At 36.3% G+C, this 23,183-nt stretch overlaps 1 protein-coding gene across 2 annotated transcripts; it reads right to left on the reverse strand.

Moving 5' to 3' along the window:
* Nucleotides 1-2,830: 2,830 nt before the first annotated feature.
* LOC309387334 (L-threonine 3-dehydrogenase, mitochondrial-like) lies at nucleotides 2,831-23,183 on the reverse strand. 2 transcript variants are annotated; one of them, XM_081943802.1, is made up of 9 exons: nucleotides 23,056-23,183; nucleotides 13,512-13,707; nucleotides 12,618-12,660; nucleotides 12,153-12,223; nucleotides 10,700-10,849; nucleotides 10,400-10,572; nucleotides 8,140-8,230; nucleotides 6,690-6,959; nucleotides 2,831-6,034 (listed from the first exon to the last, which is right to left on the reverse strand). In XM_081943802.1, the coding sequence occupies exons 2-9, from the start codon at nucleotides 13,693-13,695 to the stop codon at nucleotides 5,886-5,888; spliced, it is 1,131 nt and encodes a 376-aa protein (XP_081799928.1). In that variant the 5' UTR covers nucleotides 13,696-13,707; nucleotides 23,056-23,183; the 3' UTR covers nucleotides 2,831-5,885. The 2 variants fall into 2 exon arrangements, with proteins under 2 accessions (XP_081799928.1, XP_081799929.1); XM_081943803.1 differs by lacking the exon at nucleotides 23,056-23,183 and adding an exon at nucleotides 15,473-15,602.

The following is a 23,183-nucleotide window of genomic DNA, read 5'->3' on the forward strand; positions in this document are numbered from 1 at the left end:
AACAGCAGCTTCCGTGTCAAGGGAATCCATGATGGATGAATTCAGCATTGGCCCTTAAGGGTTGAGCAGACTTCTCTGGCATTACATGGGAGGAAATATCCATCTTTGTTGTAGATCTTTGCATTCATATGTCTGCAAATTTAAACATTCTAGCTAGGAGCACTCAAGCAGCAAAGTAGAGGACAGGAAGCCAAATCAACCTATCAAGCACACAGGATTATGCACCTCCACACAAGATGCAGTTGGGGTTTGGGATGTGTTTGCATCAGCCTGTTTATGGCCATCTGCAACCTATGCTTATCCATCAGTTCCTTCACAGTGTAGGTATGCAGCTAAGCTATGGGAATTTCAGGCAACTCTAAATCAACCTTCTTATGCATAGACGCAAGCTACATTTAATGTTAAGTGGAAAACAAATGGACTGGCCTGGATGAATCTGAGCCATAGGCAGAATTTTCTGGATCCCGTTTGTGAATTGGAGATCCTGCCACTACCACCAAGGAGGAGAGCATTATCATTCCATGTGATGTCATATGATTAAGCTAGTGTACACAAAACACCACAGGTAGTCCTTGATTTATAACCATTTATTAGTGACCAAAGTTATATGGCATTGAAAAAAAAAGGGATTTATGACCAATACTTGCACTTACGTCCTTTGTATTGTTCCCAGAGTTAAGTGACCAAAATGTGGGTGCTTGGCAACTAGCATGCATTTACCATGCTGCAACATCCTAAGGGATTTGAGATTTCCATCTGCAATCTTCCCAGACGGCTTTCGACAAACAAAATCAATGAGGGAAGCTGGATTTGCTTAACGGCTGCACGATTTGCCTAACAACCATAGCAAATCATGTGCAATTCATTTAACAACCACCTTGTTTACCAATGGAAATTCTGGTCCCAGTTGTGGTCATAAGTTGTGGCCTACTACTTATATGTATGCTTGAATCCTGCTACAGTATTTTCTTTGTAAAGTTCGTGTACAATTTTATCTGAGCAAATAGTTCTTTAAATTTATGTTTGAGAATTGGAAAGGGCCATTTGGGCCATCAAGTCCCACCCCTGCTCAAAGCAGAAACACAAACTAAAGCATTCACAACAGAGAATTGTTTAGTTTCCATCTGAACTCATCCAGTGAAGGCTGAGTTTAACAATTCACTGGGTAACTGATTTCCCAGCACACTCTTCTAACTGCTGGGAAGTTTTTTCCAGTTTATTGGAGCCTGCCTTCAAATAACTAAAATCCATTATTTTATACCCTACTGTTAGAAATAATAGAATATTAACCAACTGAGCAACAGCCTTTTAAATACTTGAAGTATATTATTCTGATCCACAATCTTCTTAAGGCTCAGTATACTATAGTCAGCTCCTTCAATCTTTTTACAGGATTTTTTTTTAAAATTCCGAGCCCTCTCATTGTCCCCCATCTCTCTCTAAACCTGATCCAATTAGTTTGGATTAAGCTTCATGTTTATGGAATAATCCAATGTAATTAGAGTTAAACCAAATAGTCTAGTTTAGCCATTCACATTTTTGTATCCCTTTGATGTTTAAATTTATGACACACGCAGAGCTTCCTAAGACAAATTATTAGTAGCTGCAGAGATTTTTAATCCAAGTAACTACTACCGAGTTCCCTCTCTGTTACTGATAATTTAGTAATTATTAGTTAACAGTGAGCGGGATCTTGGAATGCTAGTGGACAGTCACTCAAATATGAGCCATTAGCATGCTGCAGCTGCCAAAAAAATCTAACAGTCCTAGTCACTTAGAATCAAGATTCATGTGAAGTGTTACCACTTTATGATGCTTTGGTAAGATCATTTAAAATATTGCATCCAATTTTGGTCGCCACGTTATAAAAAAATATGTTGAGACTCTAGAAAAAGTGCAGAAAAGAGCAACAAAGGTGATTAGGGGACTGGAGGCTTAAACATATAAAGAAGTTGCTGAAATTGAGTATGTCTAGTTTAATGAAAAGGAGTAGGGGTGAAATGATAACAGTGTTCCGATATCTCATGGGCTGCCCCAGGGAAGGGGTGGTCAATCTATACGTAAAAGCACCAGGGGACAAGAAGCAATGGATGGAAATTAATCAATGAGAGAAGCAACCTGGAACTAAGGAGAAATTTCCTGACAGAACAATTAATAAGTGGAACAACTTGCCTCCAGAAGTTGTGAATGCTCTAACACTGGAAGTTTTAAAGAAGAGACTGGACAACCATTTATCTGAAATGGTACAGGGTTTCCTGTCTGAGCAGGAGGTTGGACTAGAAGATCTTCAAGCTTCCTTCCGTGTTATTGTGTTATTATTTTCTTAAGTGTCTCTGAATATTGCTATTTTTTATGTCAGATTTATGTCTTTTTTAAACACAAAAGGCATACAGGTAGTTTTCAACTTATGTCCACAATTGAGCACATTTCCATTGCTAAGCAAGACATTTTGCCCTTATGACCTTTCTTGCCACAGTTAAGTGAATCTCTACCGTTGCTATACTAGTATTATGGTTGTTAAGTGAATCTGGCTTTCCCATTGACTTTGCTTAGAGGTCACAAAAGCATCACATGACCCTGGGATGCTGCAACATCATAAACACATGCTAGTTGCAAAGCATCCAAATTCTGATCATGTGACCATGGGGATGTTGCAATGGCTGCGTGAAAAACAATCACTTTTTCAGTGCTGTTGTAACTTCAAATGGTCACTAAGTGAATGACTGCAAGTGGAAGGCTACCTGTATCAGCGATTTCTTTTTCTATAAAAGAGCAGCACTGTTGTCAAGCAATTGCAATTGATACTCACATATAGCAAAAACAACACCGATTTATGTATTTAGAACTTTATTCAAATAGTACGAATAATTTTCAATGGAGTGGCAGAGAGAGAAAACTACTTTTTTTTTTTACTTTTAATCTGGATACAAATATTCCTTCGTGTTAAAAGAAACTATGCAATTCAAGAACTGATAAAATGTATGAATGCTAAATAAATGAATAACTTAATGAATAACCTTTCAATCGTGAATACTGAATCCCATTAAAGTCATTGGACATACGGAGTAATACAAAGGTTTGGCTATAATCTATTCCACAAGGGAAATACAATCTTGATAAAACAGTAACTAAAACTCACAGACCAATCCTTTGCCAAAATACAGAAATTTTGATTTTAATATCCCGATCTCACCAAAATAGCCACAGTCGTCTGCCAGCATTTTATAATAAATCAGACAGAACAAAAAAAAAATCTTGCTTATGTATTATTCCTTATTACAGAAAAAAGGACAGTTACATAATTAACTCAGCACATTTGTATTAAATAAAGAAAATACTTGAGACTGTTTTTCAATATCAAAGTGATCTCTGTCTGGGAATTATTTTTAAGTTCTTAACATTGTAAACTTATTTGATTAGGTTTTGCTTAGCAGACCCATTGGGCCAAAAGTGCCGTCTGAACAGCTATGACCCAAAGTCCAAATCCTCTCTCAGAATTACAAGCGAAATTCTAAATGTAGGCAATATGTCTACGGTATTGCAGAGTAAGCGCTTGTGGCATGCACAGAAATGTAACAAACAATGACATATATGAGTACACCCTACATCCTCTGAGAATTCAAGGGGTAATAAGGCATGAAAGTTGACTGGGTAGCTTTGGGCCAGTCACCCTCTCTCAGCTTAGCCCACATCTCACATTGGTGGTGGTTGTTGTGAGGAAAATAGGAGGAGGAAGGAGTATTAGGTAGGTCCACCATATTTAGTAATTTATAAAAATAAAAGTGGGATAAAAAAACCAGATCTAAAATCTAAAGAACCTATAAAAGACAATAATGAATCATGCAGTACCCTTCACATGGAGATGTAGACTATCAGTAGGCCACTGACTAGACTAAAATGTTTGTGTATTCCATTCCATTTTATCCAAAGCATGCCTTTGGAAAGCCCACAACAGTGGTACAAAAACAATCCTGAACCTGGATGTTTGGAACATTACCAACTCTTTGCGTTCAGGAAAGCTGTCAAACTCAGACTCTCTTTGGGAAGTCTTTGAGGACTGATGATGCGTCAGTCCCCTTTCCTGGAATCGTGAACATTATTGCCAGTACTATTTTCCTTGGAGTCAGTGGTGATTGTTATTAGGCTTGGTTATTTCTTTTTTAATTATGGCTGTTTTTGTATTATTCGTAAGGTTCTCAGAGCTTTTTGAAATTGTGGGGCATATAATTCACAATATATAAATAAGTTAAATATGCTGATTCCTTGTCAAAGGAAACATTGCTGGTCTACGGCTGTTCGATTGGAAACTGATTCAGGGTTGCTAAAGAATGACCACCAATTTGAGGAACCACACAAGTATTTCAGAAAAATTCCAAAGCCTTAGGAATGTTGAGAACAAAGGAATACCTGAGGAGGAAATATCTGGATTCACATTTAATTTCCCTGTGTTCTAAAAGGAAGATACATTCTTGCCTAATTCAGGGCCAAGGTTTCTATGGACTGGTCCTACTTTTATATACAGTACAGAATAAAAAATATCCAAGGTTGAGCAAACAGTATCTGTCTATAAATTAGCCTGGGCTATGGAATGTTGAAGGTACCAATATAAACAAAGGGAAAAGAGAAGGGAAAAAATCACTTTCATAGGCAAATGAACACATTTGTAGTAGATTGGGGAATGAATTAAACTGTATTTTTAAATCTTATATTTTCAGTGATGCCAAAATACCTAAAACACAGAAGCATATCCGAAAGTACCATAATTTATAAATAGTAAACAAATAACAGATTCACATATTTAGTCTGATTATTTAATGTAATCTAGTTTGAATTTCCATAACATTATTCAGGTCATAGATCTAAAATGCAATTTTCCAGCTGCCCAGCTTGCAGCTATCATTACTGCAAGTATCCCTCAGGTTCTTTCCTATCATTTGTTTTCTAGTGCTGCAGACTTGTGGGATATTTGCAACAATGAAGAAGTACCTTCTCTTAGAAACTACAGCATCCTGATACTAATTTCACTCCGTGAAACTATAGGAGGGCTCTAGTGGACAAAGAGAGCTTGCAAATAATAAAAACACAAGACCTAATATTTCATTCTTCCAGGGAACTGTATAGTTGTGTTCAGTTTTCTATGAATGTGGGAGCAGGAAGTTCAGGAGAATTTGCACTTAAAGTGGAACAAACTGTCAGAAAATCAACAAAGAATTTTCCTTTTATGAAGTCTCTTCTTAATGCTCCTCTCCTTCCCATGTCATCTACATTTTATAGCCCAGGAAATTCAAGGTAGGACATAATATAGTTTTAGTTTTTAAGGTTATTTTGAACACTTCAAAATGAATAGGAAAAAATGCTTTGATCCTTAAACAAGCTCAGCACCTCTCTGCTCACTCATTATACAAGCCCAATTTTTTCAGCCTTCTACAGAAGCATTTTTGGTCAGGCTTGAATAGAGTCCTAAAAAAAAACTTTAATGAATAGCAAAAGGATGATATGTTCATGTGAGTTCCAAAGTACTTTTTCCAAATCCTTACTGAAGCATATATAGCCTTATAAAAGAACAAAACAACAAAAAGGAGTATATTCCAAATAAACATTTAGAATTAGGAGAGTAACTGCAGCTAAATGAACAAGTATTTCCTGAGGGTCCCTATAGACAGACAGCTTTCAGAAGTTTTCATAAACTTTTTCTCAGTATATGCATGTATGTGTATATATGTATGTGTGCATATCCTTAGCAAATATACTGTATAGGCATGTATATTTCTTTAGCAAAAAGAAAAGTGGACTGAGAAATCAATAATCATGTTCGAACAGCAGGCTCTTCAAATGTAAGTAGATGAAGTGCTCTGAGACATCTGGTGGCTGCATCATATAAAGACTTAGCTGACTTGAGCAACTCTGGAAACGGAACGGACAGAGCTAAGGAAGTTGAACATGGTGGTCACCAGGTCTGGAAGATCATAATCATGTTTCCATCCCCAATCTCGGCGGGCATTGTTGTCATCAAAAACCATTGGCCAACTGTCAGCTTCAACAAAAATAAAGAAAAACATATATATTAAATCAAAGGCAAGGGACTTTGAAAGTCCAACCCAAGAATTTCCCCTTTTCCCCACTTTGGAAATTTAGAATGCAGCAATTTTCAAAGAGAGAAAACAGTTGGAAGAGACTCTCTTCTAATAAACAGTGCAGAATAAGCAGCTTCTTATGATGTTTTGCAGATTTCTTTCTCACTGGAGATAAAATATATTCTTTAAGGTATCTGCACACACATTTAAGAGCTTTTAAAACCCAATCATTACAATCCCATTTGAAAGTCATCCCCTTATCAGGTAGAAAATCCAGCTTAAGGTTTCAATGCACACTTTGTCACAGATATCGAGTTTATATCTTATATGGATTCTTGAAAATATATATAAGGACAACCCTTAAAACAAAAGGTAAAAGCTGAATAGTTGCAGCTTGGGACTCATTTTTTAAATAAATGTGAGGTCCATCTACAATATGTAGCTGGTACAATTAAGCAACTTAAAGTCTTTGCTAGGCCTGGCAAAAAAATTCCAATCTTATACACTATGTGAAAAAAAATATCTGTCAAACAGTTTGAAAGAACAAAATTGTCCCGTCCCATTGTCATGCATAGCTTCATACAGCATTTTGAAAGGCCAAAGCCAGGTACTAACCAATGGCTTGTCTAACAAGATCTACATCATAGGCAACCTCAAGTTCTGGAATATGCTTCTGGACCTCTTGAACCAGCTCCTCAGGTGAAAAACTCATGGCATTGATGTTGTAAGTCCTCATGCTCAGCTGCTCAGCAGGTGCTTCCATGATCTCCAAAGAAGCTCTAAGACAGTCATCGATATACATCATTGGCAAGCGAGTGTCTGGTTTAAGATTACATTGGAATTTTCCAGTCTTGAGAGCGTCATGAAAAATTTGTACTGCGTAATCTGGTAGAAAAAGAAAAGATGGCAGCATGCCTGGTTCAGGTGATATAACACAAGGTGAAACTCCAGTTACATATAAAAAAGCAGATTATCAATACGCGGCAACCAAAGGTTAAATGAAAGGATGCTTAAACGAGTAAATTAATATGAAACTCACAGAAAATTTAACAGGAACTGCATTAATTAAAATAGAGGCGACTGTTTCAAGTGTACCTTTTTTATAGTCCAGGCCAAACTACATTTATTTATTTACATTATTTGTGTAGCTAAAAGCCTATGGAGATTCTCAGTCATCCAGGTCATGGTTGTCCCAAAGGTGCTTTTTCAAGAGGCAATTGGATTTCCTCATTTTTTTAAAAAAAAGATGTTTAGTTTCTCATCCAAGAAGCTTCTTCAGCTCTGACTGGATGGTGGGGAATGGAAGGATTTCAGTGAAGGGACACAGGGCACAGAAAACATCCTGCAGAAAGCACAGCTCCACAACTCAGTCCTTTCTGCAGTTCCAAGAAGGCCCATGACCACTAGCCCAAAAGGGCAAATGGGTGTGGTGCCTTCTTGGAACTGCAGAAAGGACTGCGTGATGGAGCTGTGCTTTCTGCAGGATGTCTTCTGCCCTGTGTCCCTTCACTGATATTCTTCCATTCCCCACCATCCAGTCAGAGCTGAAGAAGCTTCTTGGATGAGAAGTGAAACATCTTCAAAGAAAAACAAGTCCAGTTGCCTCTTGAAAAAGCATCTTTGGACTTATTCTTGTAGATTTAAAAGAAAAATGCATAAATGTAGGTTAAAGAAAAATTATCTTTTATACTCTGGTCTAGAATAGATTCCTTACCAAAATCTGAGCAACCTGGTGGCTTCTAGTAGCAAGTTTTCATTTCCAGGAGTTCGGAAATGAAGAATAAGAGGGAGAAAAAGGGCAGAGCAAACTAAACAAATAATCCAGGAAGCGCCCAGTAGCCTTTCCTCAGTCTGTGTTTTTGCTTCCATTCTCCTCTAGTTACTCTGACTCGCTGTCTGAGACCTACGGAGCTCTTAGCAAGAGAATGGCTTTTGAATGAAAAATACACAAGTCACAAGCATAAGCAGAACCACTTTTCTTGTGGTTTTGTCTTCATATTTTATTGGCTAAATTACTTGCCGGTCAATATACAAATAAAAGATTGGATTGCATCATCTTCCTTACCAGTTGTTCCTCCACCAGGCTGGGAATCTGCTGAGATAATGCCAGGATACCTTAGACACCGGAAATCTAGTCCATATCTATAATGATAGTACTAACACACACACATTAAAAGGGGAAAAGAAATGAGATGCATCATTAGTTGTGATTCGGGGCAAGACAGAGCTAGTTACTTATAGAACATAAAGCTTTGATTTTCAACATTGGTGAGAATGATTGCTATTAGAAAATAGTTTGTTTTTAGAGACAACATTCATTGTAAACCAGATATAGTGAATGGCACAGCCCGCATTGATGCCTGACGTGACATGACTCTCTAGTACCCAAAAGCACCAGAAAAACTTGTTCTGCCCTGATGTTAATTTCTCTGGAGGCTTTTGTGGTCATAAAAATTGACTGCTTCGACAAATAAATAAATTGCACATTTCGCTGCTTACATCTTCAGAAAATCTGTATTAGTTTCCATGGGATCCAAGACCTTAATAAAAAGGGGCCTTGATTTTTGTCGATGGGAACATACATGTAGCAGTTAAAATTGCATCTAGAAAGAGGCAGAGGCAAATTAAATGAAACCAGGAGCATGACAGGTTAGTGAGGCAAAGGAAAAACAGTTTCTGTCAAAGGGATAGCGGAAAAGAATTGGCCTTGGGAGTAGGAATACTGCACAGGCAACAATATGGTGTCTTCTTAGCTGCATTCTGATCTCCAAATCCAAAGAAAGAGTCTAGTGCAGGGGTGTCAAACTCACGGTGTCATGGTCATCACATGATGTATCGCGACTTCCCCCCCTCACTAAACCTGAGGTGGGCGTGGCCAGCGCATGACAGATTTGGCCCACAAGTTTGACACCCCTGGTCTAGTGGAAACTGAAATGGGTTGCCAGAGAAAGATTTTCAGTCTCAAAAAGCCATAGATTCATAGTGATAGATGAGAAAAACTGCTTAGCTCTGCATCTTTTCATTAACACCGGAAAATTTCTGTTTCTACCATCTAGGTCATTCTGGAAAAAAAAAGTTAGCTGAAATACAGCAGAGTTATGGCATATGTGGTTTTTTTTTTTTTTTTTAAAGAAAATGAAGCAGTTAATGTCCCTGCAGTTTTCTTGACAACATTTGTGGCTTGTCTGGTTTCTTCTTTCTAGGGACTAGAGAGGGACTGGTCAAAGGTCACTCAGCAGGCTTTGTGCCTAAGGCAGGACTAGATCTTATGGTCCCCTAGTTTCTAGCTTGGCGTTTTTACTAATGACAACAACTGGCCTCAAAATGATCATAGTAAAATAATATTATAGAACAAAAATATATTAATATAAAATACAGATATGTTCCTTCCATTTCTAAAATACATATCTTGCTACAGTAATGCTGGTGCATATTGTAGCTGTGTTCATGTGTGCTGAAAGTTTAATTTAGTTGTTTAAGATAGCAACAAGAATGCAAGTACTTCAAATGGATTTAGCTACCAACTTCAGTTGGCTATCATTGATATATATTTGCCAAACGTTTATGGATGTAAGAAACTCAGCAATTCTCATTTTTGATACTATCTTATATAGCAGTGAGAGCTAACCTTTTTGTTTCTGCGTGCCAAATGCGTGCATGCACACCCATAATGAAATGCGTGCATTAACCTGTCTGTGCGCCCCACCCATGTGCATGACCCCCATGCACACACACACCCATGCGCATGCGTGGCAGAGACCCAAAAAGTTGGCTGGCAGGAGGCGTACGTGCATGCACAGTGGAGCTGAGCTGATGGCTCGCGTGCCCAGAGAGGGCTCTGCGTGGCACAAGTTTGCCATCACGGTTATATAGTATGCTGGCTCTTAGTCACTTGAATCTGGACATAATCCAATAGTCAAGAATCTTGGAAAAACAAATTGTTCTTCAGTATTTTTCAGCTTTGCTCAACAGATTACATATGGTTTTGACATTGTAGCTACTAAAAGCATACTGCTTAGAAAGTCTACTAATTTTCAAGTATGTGTTGCTATTTGATTTCTCTTGTAAATGAAACATAACTGCAAAGTTACAATTAAGAGAGTGTCAGTGCAAAAGCAATATAACAAGCCATAATAAATATTCAATATTTGCTTAATGTATAGTATTCAGCTAATATTTCAATTGTATAGGAAAACTCAAAAACCAAGTAATAAGAATAAAAAAATGAAAGAAAAAAATCAACTACAGGCTCTTATAGCATTTTCTACCTATATACCTTAATGTGAAAGAACAAGGCATTCTTATAACAAAACGCTTATCCTTACCTCTCCCATAAGTTCAGCATGAACCTTGGAAACTCCATAGATTGTCCTTGGCCTTTGGATGCAGAGATCAGGGGTTGGATTCCTAGGGGAAGTTGGTCCAAAGGCGCCAATTGTGCTAGGAACAAAGAGTCGCAAACCATGCTCAGCAGCTATATCAAGAATGTTGTGCAGCCCTGGGAATAGCAAACAAGAGTTTTTAAGCCCAAAACAAAACAAAGGAAAAAAAAGAAAGAAATACCAAGACTTCTATAGTGAGGTAGGTATTCCTAAACAAACAACTCTAAATGTGTTAAGACATACCAGTAATATTCACAGATCTTGCCAAAGGGACATTAGCTTCTCCAACTGCACTGAGCAAAGCACTGTAATGAAATAGCCAAGTAATCCTGTTGTTCACCACTATCTCACGAAGATTCTTGTAATCCAAAATATCAGAGTAGATGAAAGGACCTTAGTGTAAAAAGAAGATTTAAAATAATCCATGCTGTGCCGAAGATGTCAACAGCTTGTAAATACAGTCAATGATATTTTCAGTTAAAGAAGGAATTTGATGAATGCATTACAATTTCAAGAATTTCTAATTCCATGTTTTTTTTAATGAATATTGTATTTGCAATGCAGTAGCATGTACAGATATGTTCTGGAAGATATGTAAGTGCATGATGTGTGTGTCCATATACTATAGGTCACCCGTACAAAGTCACTAAAATGAACATATTTGAGTTGTAGCAGGGCTTGGATATATTTGGAATGAATATCAATTTATCTAGGACAAACATTGTTTGAAGACCTATGAATGTCTATTTTACCCAAGATCATAACAAGGCACTTAGCATATACAGTTAAGAACAAGACCCTCTGAAAAAGCTATGCATTTAGACAGTATGAGAGTGGGTTTAGAAACACAGATTTTACTTAATCAAAAATTATGCTTGTTTCAAAGAACCGTTTTTAGTTTAACTTCTTTGCTTCTTGGAGAGTAATATAACAGACCACTTATACTGTCTTTAAAGGGAATTTCAGACATATATTTTACAAAGTTGCACAGCACATCATTTTGTAGAGCATATAGCAATAGGGGCAGAGAGCTCATTTCAGTCAGTATAGCAAAGGAGGCATCATGACCTGGGCAGAAACCATGTTGGTTGGCCAAAATTGACGTTGACACAGCAATTGAAATACAGCTTTAAATATGTATTTCCTGCATGGACTGTCACAACATTTTATTTTACACATCCTTTGTGATATTTAAAACTCAGGCAATGAGTGGTAACAAGCAAATTAGCTTAGGTCAAATTAAATACATTTTCTTTGACATACATTCTAATCTCCCATCAATTTCTGCAAGGTTTCTGAAAAAAACTGAAAGAACCCAGTGACAAAAACAATATTACAATGATTCAATTGTGTCTCTTCATGCTCTAATGCCTCCAAGCTATAAGAGTACTCTATCATATTTATTCTCTTATGCACAAAGCCAATTAAAACAATACACATAACATTATATTTGCTGTTCTAATTTCTTATGGCTGGATTATCACAAACATATCTTTCATTGTGGGCAACAGAACCTGAAAGAGGAGGAACAGCTGGAGAGAAATTTATATGTTTGAGTCATATACTTCAAGGATGATTGTTAAGATTAGTATCCAAAAACCCAAAGTTTAACTAAAACAAAATTTCTTTGTAGAAAAAATCTTTTAAGTCCTACAAAATAATCACTAAATATTTCTCTGTTTAATATGGTACTTACCACTATAGAAGACACTATTGGGGGGCTTTCTAATATCTGACAAAATCACGTTGTTCTTTCCAAAGCGTTTTCTGGAGAAGACATCATAATTAATGTTTCATTTTCATTTTGAACACAGCTTTTAGAGAAAAACTTACTCTGGTATTTAATCCATATTTTCTGCACTCCATAATACCGATGTCCTAACTACGACCCTATCGCTCTCCAAAATAAGCATAACCAACTAGGAACAGATTCACTTATCATTTTTTATGCTAAACCTATTGTATTATTTTCTTTTTCCACCACATTCTCCCCCACCTTCCAAATAGGGTCAAGATAATATATTAGAAAAGCAATGGCTCATATGTAGCTGGATAAAATAGGTGCAACAAAACATTAAAATACAGGAAGGCATATGACCTTTAAAAAAGATAACAGATTCCTTCCACATTGTTAACAGAAACAATGAATATTATATCTTACCTTAACAGTTTAGCAAGTCCTACTCCAAGCTGGCCTAATCCCCCTGAAAAGTAAGAATATAATGTTTGTAAATTATAGTTGGAAATAAATGTATGTATGTATGTATGTATGTATGTATGTATGTATGTATGTATGTATGTATGTATGTATGTAGCAATTGTTGATGTTCCTAGAAAAGTTCACAGAAAAGTTTAACTGACTGGTTCAACCGTGGCAGTTTTACAGATGTAAATTATTGAAAATAACTCAACTGGATTACTTTTTTATGCATAGGATGCCTTTCAAGGTCATCTGTCTATATGTTCTTTAGTTCTTTAGACATATAGTACCCATCATATATTAGCTTGGCTGATGGAAACTGAAGTTCAAAATATTTGAAGGGCATCAGATTGGGGAAATAAGAGATAAGAATTCCAGTAAATAGAACCCAGAATATGTCAAGTGTACAAAAATAGTTATGGAAAGGCAGCTTGAAGGAGATTATTTTGGACCTGTATGAAAGCCTTGCTAAGGGGCTGTAAATTTTGAATGATAAGAGTAGTAACCACCTGATCAAAAACAAGCACCTTTATCTTCTAAATCTCTCTCTCTCTTGGGGAAAATAATCTGCCATGCAAATGGGAACTAGATTCTTTTTCTCCAAAGCCCTATTATTATCTAGAATTGCTTTGAGAGCAAATCTATTATTCTTTAATGATGGAATTGCTATAGCCTGGATTAAGAAGAGGCAAACCATTTTCTCACGAAGTTTGGGCTCCAACTTATTTAAGTGCCACGCAAAATAGAAATCAAATGAGTATCGATTCACATGATCAGATTCAATTAGTAAAAAAATTTAAAATTAAAACATCTCATATTAAACAATTCGAAAGTAGCATCTAAAATTTGGCTGACCTGTAATTAACACCCGTGGATGATCAGTTTCTGAAAAACATACTGAATGAAAGCTGGCATCTGATGGCACCTGCCGGGGTGAAATGCTAAGACATCTAGCTGGCACAAGAGCAACCTGACAACCACAGCCAGGTTTGTTCAACAGATGTTTAACAGCACAGCTCAAATTCCTGATGGCAGGCATTTTTCAAGTGACCTGGGAAAGAAAAGAAAGTCATTGAGCAATTGTTTCATCACTGCAAAGTGACCAGATTGATTTCTGAAGTTCTGGCAAGTTACCAGTAAAAGGGATAGAATCAACAGCTGTGCCAGCTGCAACACATATGTTCTTCACCAATCTGCTTTGATACTACCCAAATGCCCTGTTCCTCCTGATTTTTAAATATATAATAAGATAAATAAGATGCTGGGATACTCGAAATATAAACCAGTATCTAAAAACCTATTTATTATCTGCAATGTCTTTAGGATTCACCAAGTTCTCAACAGGATGATATTTGAGCATATTTAGAAGCTAGTTCTCCTAATAAGTGGTAAATTGTAAGTAGCCATGCCACTCTTGCTATTTTTTGTGTGTCAAGTTCATATTCCCCAAACTTCAGATGTGTCTTGCCACAAAAGATTGCCTACTTTTGGTGTTAGATTAACCCTTCCCAATTTGATGCTGTTTAAACACATGCACTAATAATTCCCATAATTTTTAATTAGCCACTGCTGAGTTGGCTGGGGGTGGCAGGAATTGCCCTTGCAACCCCCCTGAAATACAACAGATTAGGAAAGGCTATTGGAGATTAGAGATGAGCAATCCACAGATTTTGAGCTCCCTGATTATCAATCCCAGATTATCAATCCCGTGCTGCTGAATTTAAGCAAAAGTACCTTTGGTGACTAAAGCATATAGTGGATTATCTGGGCATGACTGATTCAACGCAGATAATATTTCCAGTTCCCAGCCATCTATATAATTGTATTCTGATTATTTGTTAAAATCATCAGCAATGATAATTATTTCTACAGAGCAGCATTCAATATAAAAATGTGATATGTTCCATAGATAAATTCCATAAATTATAGCCATCTTATTAAGGTTGCCAAATATTCACATAACTTGAGTTGAAAGTGTTGCATCTGTTCAAATTAATATATATATAAAAATGTAAAACCAACCCATTAAATTCATATAATCTCCAGTTCAGGAATTCTTCTCCTTGAAATGGAGAGATGCAGCAAAAAGGCATAATCTTTCAGAAACCACAAACCAAAATTATATCCTGCAATTCAGCTCACAGCCAAACTACAACCATAGCAGCTTGATTTTGGTTTCACAGTGAATGAACTCTAAAAACAGAATACTTCATTATTCACTGTTTTAGTGACTAACTGCCACATCATATCTCTTTAGAATCAATCATTTAACAATGTCCTAGCCATTTGTTGTACTGTCGTGCTAACATAAATGTTAAGAAGTTACAAACTCCAGTTATTGATGAAATTATAGATTTTTTCTATAACGAACCCCCCCAAGAAATTCCACATCAAATATTAGAAAGGTTAATAATCGTAATTATAATCATTCAATTTAGAGACTCCTGACTCTATAGCAGTTCACAGGATGACTTAAGTTGATAGTAAAAATGAAAAAAATCCTAAATTAAAAAATCCCACACCCAACCATCTTTAAACATTAAATTATAATTTTAGTCAGAATTTATTAAGTTTAGAATATCCCCCAAAATGCACCAAGCACTTAGCTAACTTTAATATTAATAGTGTCTTACAAATCAGTAAAAAAAATTTTTTTTCAGGAAAATGATCAAAATTCTACTAGATACGTTTTCTTTCAGCCTCACTTCACATTATTAGAGATAGAAAAAAATCTGCTTTCAATTCAGTAAAGAAAAAAAGGCTACACACTTTCCCACTCCCTATAAAAAACAGATGATGCCAGATAACCAGCTTACCCGTCTTTTCTGCAAGTGGTTTTGAAAAGCAAAAGAGGTATATTTATAGGGCACAGCCTCTCTGCTAAGCCAATCAGAGTTCCTGAGGTACTGGGAGTTGTTCACTACATAGAAAAGGGTGTGTTCTCTGCATATGGTATCAGCAAAAAGTGAACACATCATACTCCTCTTTTTCAATTTCAAAGGACATGACCTCAGACTAGGCAGGAAAATTTAAAGAAAACACATCACAGGGCTGCTATGGTTGTTTTGTGAGGTTTTTTTTTGGGGGGGGGGGGAGAAGTAATACTGAATTGTATTTTTCTTTTCTCTAATCAGGAAAATTAAATTAACTCTGCACGATTATTATGAAAACTGCAATTATAGTACAATATGAGGGTTATGTGATTTCAAAGTGCAGTTTCAAATTTATATCCAAAAATTCATCTTGTATCCAAAAACATTTCAAAATTTCATTCCTTATGAAAATTGGGTCTAATGTGCGTAAGAAAATGAGCATCACTAGTGATGCGAGATAGAAAGTTTCCTAGAGGAAAATAAAACATTGGACTATTTTTTTCCTTTTAGACAATACTTTTCTGCATCACCAGCTATAATCAAGACATATGTTCAAGCCATTTGGGATATTAGTGCAAATAACTTTTAAACTCAGAAGCATGATAATCACTCAAATACTGCTGTTTTGTAGTAGTTTGGATAAAGCATCACCATGTGAAGAAATTAATGATTCTAATGTAGCTGATATCAGTGGAAGAGGCCCTTTTATTTGAAGTACTATTAGTACAACACTCAAAGAACACCAAATATCAGATTGGTAGTCAACAGACTTATGTAAGCCTGTGTTCCTGGCAGCTAATAAATTAATATCATACCACCATGTGACAGATTACCAGCATGACAAAATAATCAAACACCTGTTCTGTAGGAGAACAAATAAACATATCTATATAAATTAGACCCTAGTACTTTTCAGTATCAATAGAACTATTTGTGGAAAGTTAATGTTAAAAAGAGATGATAAAAATCTTTATAGCTTTGAGGTTTTAGAACAGAAAATATAAGGCTGCACAAACACATTAAATAATATTTTTTAAAAAGCAAGACTATAATGAATAAACTCTTTCAACATGATAGAATTGTTAGCATTGTAATCAGTTACACAAAAGCAGACATGGCTTTTTCTCACATTCTAAGAAAAATACTTAATAACGCTGCTGGACTATCATCCAGTTTCTCCTAAAAGCTGCCTCCTCCTTGGATAGAAGTTATAAAGATATTGTTTGCTGTTAAGAAGGAAAGACCATTTTTAGCAGAAAGCCAATAAAGAGCCCAGTTAAGAGTATACAACAGTCCTCAACCTACGTCCACAATTGAGCCCAACATTTCTGTTGCTAAGTGAGAAATTTGTTAAGAGAGTTTTGCCCCATTTCATGACTTTTCTTGCAACATTTGTTAAGTGAATCACTGTGGTTGTTAAGTTAGTAACGTGTTGTTAAGTGAATCTGGCTTCCCCTTTGCTTGTCAGAAGGTCACAAAAGGAGGGGTTGTCATGGGACACTGCAAATATCATATGAGTCAGTTGTCAAGCATCACGTGACCATGAAGAAGTTGCAAAGGTCATAAGTGTGAAAATGGTCACTTTTTTCAGTGCCATAGTAACTTCAAATGGTCACTAAGTGAATTGTTGCAAGTCAAGGACTGCCTGTACTGGTTTCTTTCAAAATCAAAATGGCAATAACCAATTGAAATTATTACATTTACAGGTATTATTATAATTCCAAAACTTTATCAATGAAAGTAATGTGTGAATTCAATGCAAATTTTCATTTCCTATTCAATAAAATAATAAAAAGTCAGATGGCATCATTTCTACTAATAGCAGTTATTCAGTTATTAGCAGTGGTGGGATTCAATTTTTTTTACTACCAGTTCTGTGGGCGTGGTTTGGTGGACGTGGCAGGGGAAGGATACTGCAAAATCCCCATTTCCTCCCGATCAGCTGGGACTCGGGAGGCAGAGAATAGGTGGGGGCGGGGCCAGTCAGAGGTGGCATTTACCGGTTCTCAGAACTACTTCCAAATTTCCACTACCGGTTCTCCAGAACTGGTCAGAACCTGCTGAATACCACCTCTGATATAAAGATTCTAAAATCTATTTTTGGGACAATCCACAGGTCACAAAATAATAATCTGCATCCTTTACAAGGATTTCAACCTTTTTTAAAAAAAATACGAACAAGGCTTCTATAGAAAAAAAGCAAATTGTTGCCAAATCTTATTTAATTAGGCTTTCCAGATGTACAAAATATTGTACCATGGAGAAGTCAGAATTGATAATTTGGTTAGCAGTGCCCTATTCAAGACTGCTTACTTATCTCAACTGTAAGACAGCTTATCTCTGTCTCCCTATTATCACATACACACACATGTTCTAGTACAGGTTTGTCAAACTCACGGTCCATGAGCCGGATGCGTCACGCACCGCCCATGCCCGGTTTAGCAAAGGGAAAAAAAAAGTCAAGATATGTCACATGACGATGACGTGAGTTTGACACCCGTTCTTTTTTTTAAAAAAAATTAATTTACAAACATACAAAATACACACAGAGAGAACTTAGACATACACTACATTTACACAATACAGTATAAACAGGACACCCCTGTTCTAATATCTTCTTTGTGTGCCACTTTGGTTAAATGGGCTCCATACTCCAAAGTGAGTTTTCAGCTAGTATAATGGAGATTTTATTTCTCATGGGACTGTTGTGAAAATGGTGAAAGCAGTACATAATACAGTGCGTAGCAGAATTATTACTGTAAATATAGCCGTAATTAATGGGATTTTGAGTTTCCTTTCCTCTTTTAGTTCTGCCTTGACAGCCAGACAGGAAAGGCAAAGCACACACACCCTTACTGTAGTGGTTGCTGATTGCAAGCTCTTGTGACAGCTGCTTGCATAATTGTTACTATTCCAGTTTTGGAATAAGCTTTAATTTTTATGTAAATTAAATAATACCATGCAAACAATGTTATGTTCTGGCTGCTAAGCAAGCAGACAGACAATGGTCAGGATGAAAGAGAAACTGCTGTGATGTGGATTTCATTTCTCTCTCATTTGGGCAGTCATATGAGCTCCCACTCACCAGGAGAGGGTGGGCATGCTTTGGAAGCTGAGTACAGCATGTAATTTTTTTTATATATATATTTGGCTTGTGAGGGTCAGAATGGTGAGGAGAATGATCCCGGGTAGACTGGACCATAATATTCAAAGAGGGATTTTTAAGAGGATTTGGGGAACTTGCGTGTGTGGATATGCTTTTTTTTTTTACAAAAACAATTAGGCAATTTTAAGGTTTGTATTATAGCTGAACATGTCCCCCTTCAAAAGCCTAGGAAATTACAGCACTCTTATGGATTTTTTTCTCCCTAAAAGATAATTAAAATACAATATTAGAAGTGTGTTGGACATTTTGGAATATTTAAAGCAACATAATGAAAAACAAGTGGCATTGATTTTCTTATATCATATTCTCATATCTCGGAAGATACAGTATGAACTTTAAACTTTGAAGAGAACCTTATAAAATAGATGAAGATTGATTTATACTTCACAGAAAGCACAAATAATTGTTAATGGAAATCTAATAAAGCTTTATAAGATACAGAAAGGAACAAGCAGGATGTCCACTATCTCATCTCTTATTTTGATTCTTGAAATACAGAGTAGTGATACAAGACAGGATGAAACTATAATAGGAGTAAACATTACAAAAGAAACATATGGATCAATTGACAGGTTCCCTTGAAAACTCCTTAAAAGGGAACGGAAACATGGGAAAACTAAAATAATTTGGTGCGTTAGCAGGTTTTAAGATCAATAAACAGAAGGCAAAGATGTTAACAAAAACATGAAAATAAACTTCAATGAGTATAGATAAATAAAATAGGTTTTAAGATTCAGAAGAAAGTAAAATATCTGGGTGTCACTATGACAAATGTGAATTATATGTTGTTTCAAAATAACTATGTTAATACACAGAACTAAAAAAGGATGGAAGATGGGAAAAACGACAATTGTAATCGCTGGGAATAAAAATAGATGTTTTGCCTAGAATATTTTGTTTCAGACAGTACCCATTTTGACAATTGATGCCCCATTTAAACAAAGGCAAAATAATATAATATAAATTTGTGTAGCAGGAGAAAAACTATGAGTTACATATAAAGTGTTACATATAAAGTGTTACATATAAAGTGTTACAACATACAAATATAAGATGAGGATTGATCTGATACCTGATTTGAAATTGTATTTTGCAACTTTCTGTCTGCTTTGGATGAAAGAGTAGGTGTTGTGATCCTGGGAACTCAGTTCTGCTTTAGGACAAGAATGTCCTATTTCAATATGATTGAGAAACAAAAAAATGGAACTTATCAAGAAAAGAGAAGCGCTTTTACCAGGAAATAGCAGGAGTGCTTGTTGTTTTTGTAACATTAGCTGAATAATAAGATACCGGTAAATCATTTTTAAAAAGGAAAACAGTGTGTGTGTATATACATACATACATACATACATACACACGTACGTATGTACGTATGTATATATATATATATATATGTATATATCAGATTTGTGAAAGAGATGGGTAATGTTTGAATACAGACTACATTTTTGCAAATAATTACTTGTAATAATTGTCTCCAGTTTTTTTATATTCCAGTTTGTTGTCTTTAAATTGTTTTCTGAAATGGTTTGTTGTCTCTATTAGATCAATACTTCTCCATAAATGATTAAAGCATGTCTATTCAGATATCTCACTAACTTATGCCGAACTGTCCACATGATGCATTGATCACTTTATAAGTGATCAATATAATTTAACAAGTTTCACTGTAAAAGTATAATTTTGAATACAGATATTCTATGTTTCAAGATGTTTTCATTTACAGCCTACAACTCCAAACACATAACAGTCAAGAACTAACTGACTAACGTAACCTGTGCCTTCTACGTTGTTAACCCTCCTGGTTAAATCTGAGGAAATATGACTATGAATCAATCTACTTGTGATGCTGGTGAACTTCAATGCAGTAATTAGAAAGAATAAGGAAAGTATCCCAGACCAGATTCACAGAGGAACAGTCTTAGAGAAGAATGCTGAGGAGTTCATTTTTATAGCTTATGTCAGGCCTGTAATTCTGTTCCTTTTAGGATCTTTGGCCTGCCACATAATTAAAACATATATATATTATGCTGTTTCATTGGTATAGTAGTTGGGAGGGGGGAATAGAAAGGAGTAGGATTGTGGAATGTATTGTTATGAATTTCTTAGAAGCTCAAGGTCGTCTTTTGTCTCCGCACCTCGACACCTGGCCGGAAGAAGAGGGGTGTACATGCCAGCGTGGAAGATGAAGATTGGACCATGTGATGAATTATGGGGTGTGGGGAAAAATGATGAACTTTTAACTGGGTGAATTCACCGGATGTACATTAGAGTTGAAATTCACCAGCTTAATGCCAACATGCCTGTCTTATTAAATTGGAGTTTTAAGGACTACTTTGCCTTGGACAATGATTTAATTCTGCATGATATTTGGAATGCTGACAGCTTAACCAAACCAAAGTAATTTTGAAGAAAAGAGGAAGCTGATTCAGGAATGCACTGATAAGAAGCAGCATTTTATTAGAGGAAGGAAAAAGGTGATGTCACAACACAGAAGCAGAAGAAATCAAGGCAAGGAAAAGGTATAGTCAAGGAGTTTAGAATGAAGAGGTGGTAAGCTGGTAAAGAAAAGTGAGTAACAAATAAAAATATTACAGTTTGGTTAAGAATATTAAATGGAGAACACTGGCTTGGTTTGGTTTGGTTTATTTGGATTTATATGCCGCCCTTCTCCAAAAGGACAAAACAGGTGCATGAAAAGACATCAAGTTAGATTGAAAAGGATTTTTTCTAAAGCTCCACAGAGCTTGTCAGTCTGCTTGCATAAACCTGACAAATGATTTCAGTTGGCACAAGGCTTTTTATATTCCTACATCTGTTAACGATGTACGTATGTGACCCATGAAATGCAAAGACACAGATCTATTTTCAGAGGCATATTCTTTTACACACAGCATGCAAAAAGGAAAGGATTTAAATTATATGACAAAGCAAGTATAGGAGGAGAACATGGAGCAAGCAGTATTATTAGGGAAGGCAATGAAATAGGACATACATTTTAAATAATTGTAGGCATTTAAAGGATTTTTAATACTTCCAAGAAAGATCCCAGTAATACCTCTTGCTTTCTTCAAACCCCATCCTATCTGTAAAGAAAGAGAAAGGACCATACTCTGCATACTGAACATCCTAGACCAGTGGTGGGTTGTTTCCAGTGCAGCCCGGATCAGGTGAACCAGTAGTGACAGTGGCAGGAGGCTCCGCCCACTTGCTTCTGCACATGCGCAGAAGTGTGGCGCGCGCGTGCAAACACAAGCAAACCAGTAATAAACAGAATTGAAACCCACCACTGTCCCAGACTCAATATTTTAACTCTCTTTAGGAATGAATTTCACAGGTAATGAATCAAATGTAAGATAGGTCAAAGTAAAAATGAAACCTAAAACTTCAAAAATGGAAATAAAAGGAGTTTAAAAAATTAATATAACAGTCAAGTAAAGGAAAATATTTTTTTTAAAAGATAACAGTAAGTTATGAAATCTTGGATTGGGATGTAAATCTGGAATTTTGTGAATGAATGTAATTGTGGGCAAACTGCCAGCCACATATAAGGAAAGCAAACCCCAGGAAAAAAAATCCAAATTATGCACACTCACTAAAACTTACTAAAATAAGACACATAAGCCCTTTGAATTTGTTTCTGTCTTTCTTCTCCAGAACAGCTAGCTATATATACTGTACTTCAAAAGAAAGCACTGGATGAGTTTCATTCATTCTGAAGAGAAATAAAATTTCTGTAGGGTGAGAACCTCACTCTTAAGTTACTTGCAGGGATATATCTGTAAAAAAATCTTGGAAGATCTTCAGTGTGTGGAATAATAAACCGGAAACATTGGAAGAAAAAAATAAAAGTAAGAAACCCCTAAGCCAATTTTGCACAACATGGTGCCCCCTCAGTTGTCCCCTAACTTTGCCCATTATTGGCTGAGAAGGCTACAAGGGCTTTAAGAATGGGCACTTCATTGAGGAAAAGGTACCTCCATCAATCCATTTAATAATATGACTGTAACCATTTTTGCAACAATCTTGATTATTAGCCACCTCGGATTAGTTATTAAAATATCGATGAAAAATTGGCGAACAGCAAAATCGACAGCAAAGCTTTAAAAAGAGTAAAATGTCAGCCAAGAAGCCAAAGACGCTTTTGAAAATATTCTAACTAATCTTCTCCCATAACCGGCTTCCCACAGATGCCACGTTACTGGAGTAACTGGTTTTAACAGCCAAAGGGCACTTGAAGCCATCACCATCTTCCGATTGAGAAAATGAAGAAACAAATGCCTGAATTAAATAACGAGCCACTAAACAGCAGGAGACGACTTTTTAAGAGAGAAAGGCAGAACAGCCCTCGGTTGCTCACCTTCAGGTCTTTCTTCTCAGGCGACCCACGGGAACATCAGACACTCACCGCAGAATCACACGCCACGCTCGTCTTCCCCGTCTTATATTTCGGCACCGGCGGCTGCTTGTAAATCCCCGCCCACTTTC

This window comes from Natrix helvetica (assembly GCF_964273705.1).
Source record: "Natrix helvetica genome assembly, chromosome: 2".
NCBI classification, from domain to species: Eukaryota; Metazoa; Chordata; class Lepidosauria; order Squamata; family Natricidae; genus Natrix; species Natrix helvetica.

What these genes read in the sequence shown, in the direction of transcription:
- LOC309387334 (XM_081943802.1), bottom strand. Translation starts at nt 13,695, where the DNA reads ATGCCTGCCATCAGGAATTTGAGCTGTGCTGTTAAACATCTGTTGAAC. An exon ending in TCCACGGGTGTTAATTACAG is followed by an intron (nt 12,661 to 13,511) that starts GTCAGCCAAATT and finishes CTTACTTTTCAG; the next exon opens with GGGGATTAGGCCAGCTTGGA. An exon ending in AAGATCTGTGAATATTACTG is followed by an intron (nt 10,573 to 10,699) that starts GTATGTCTTAAC and finishes TGCTATTCCCAG; the next exon opens with GGCTGCACAACATTCTTGAT.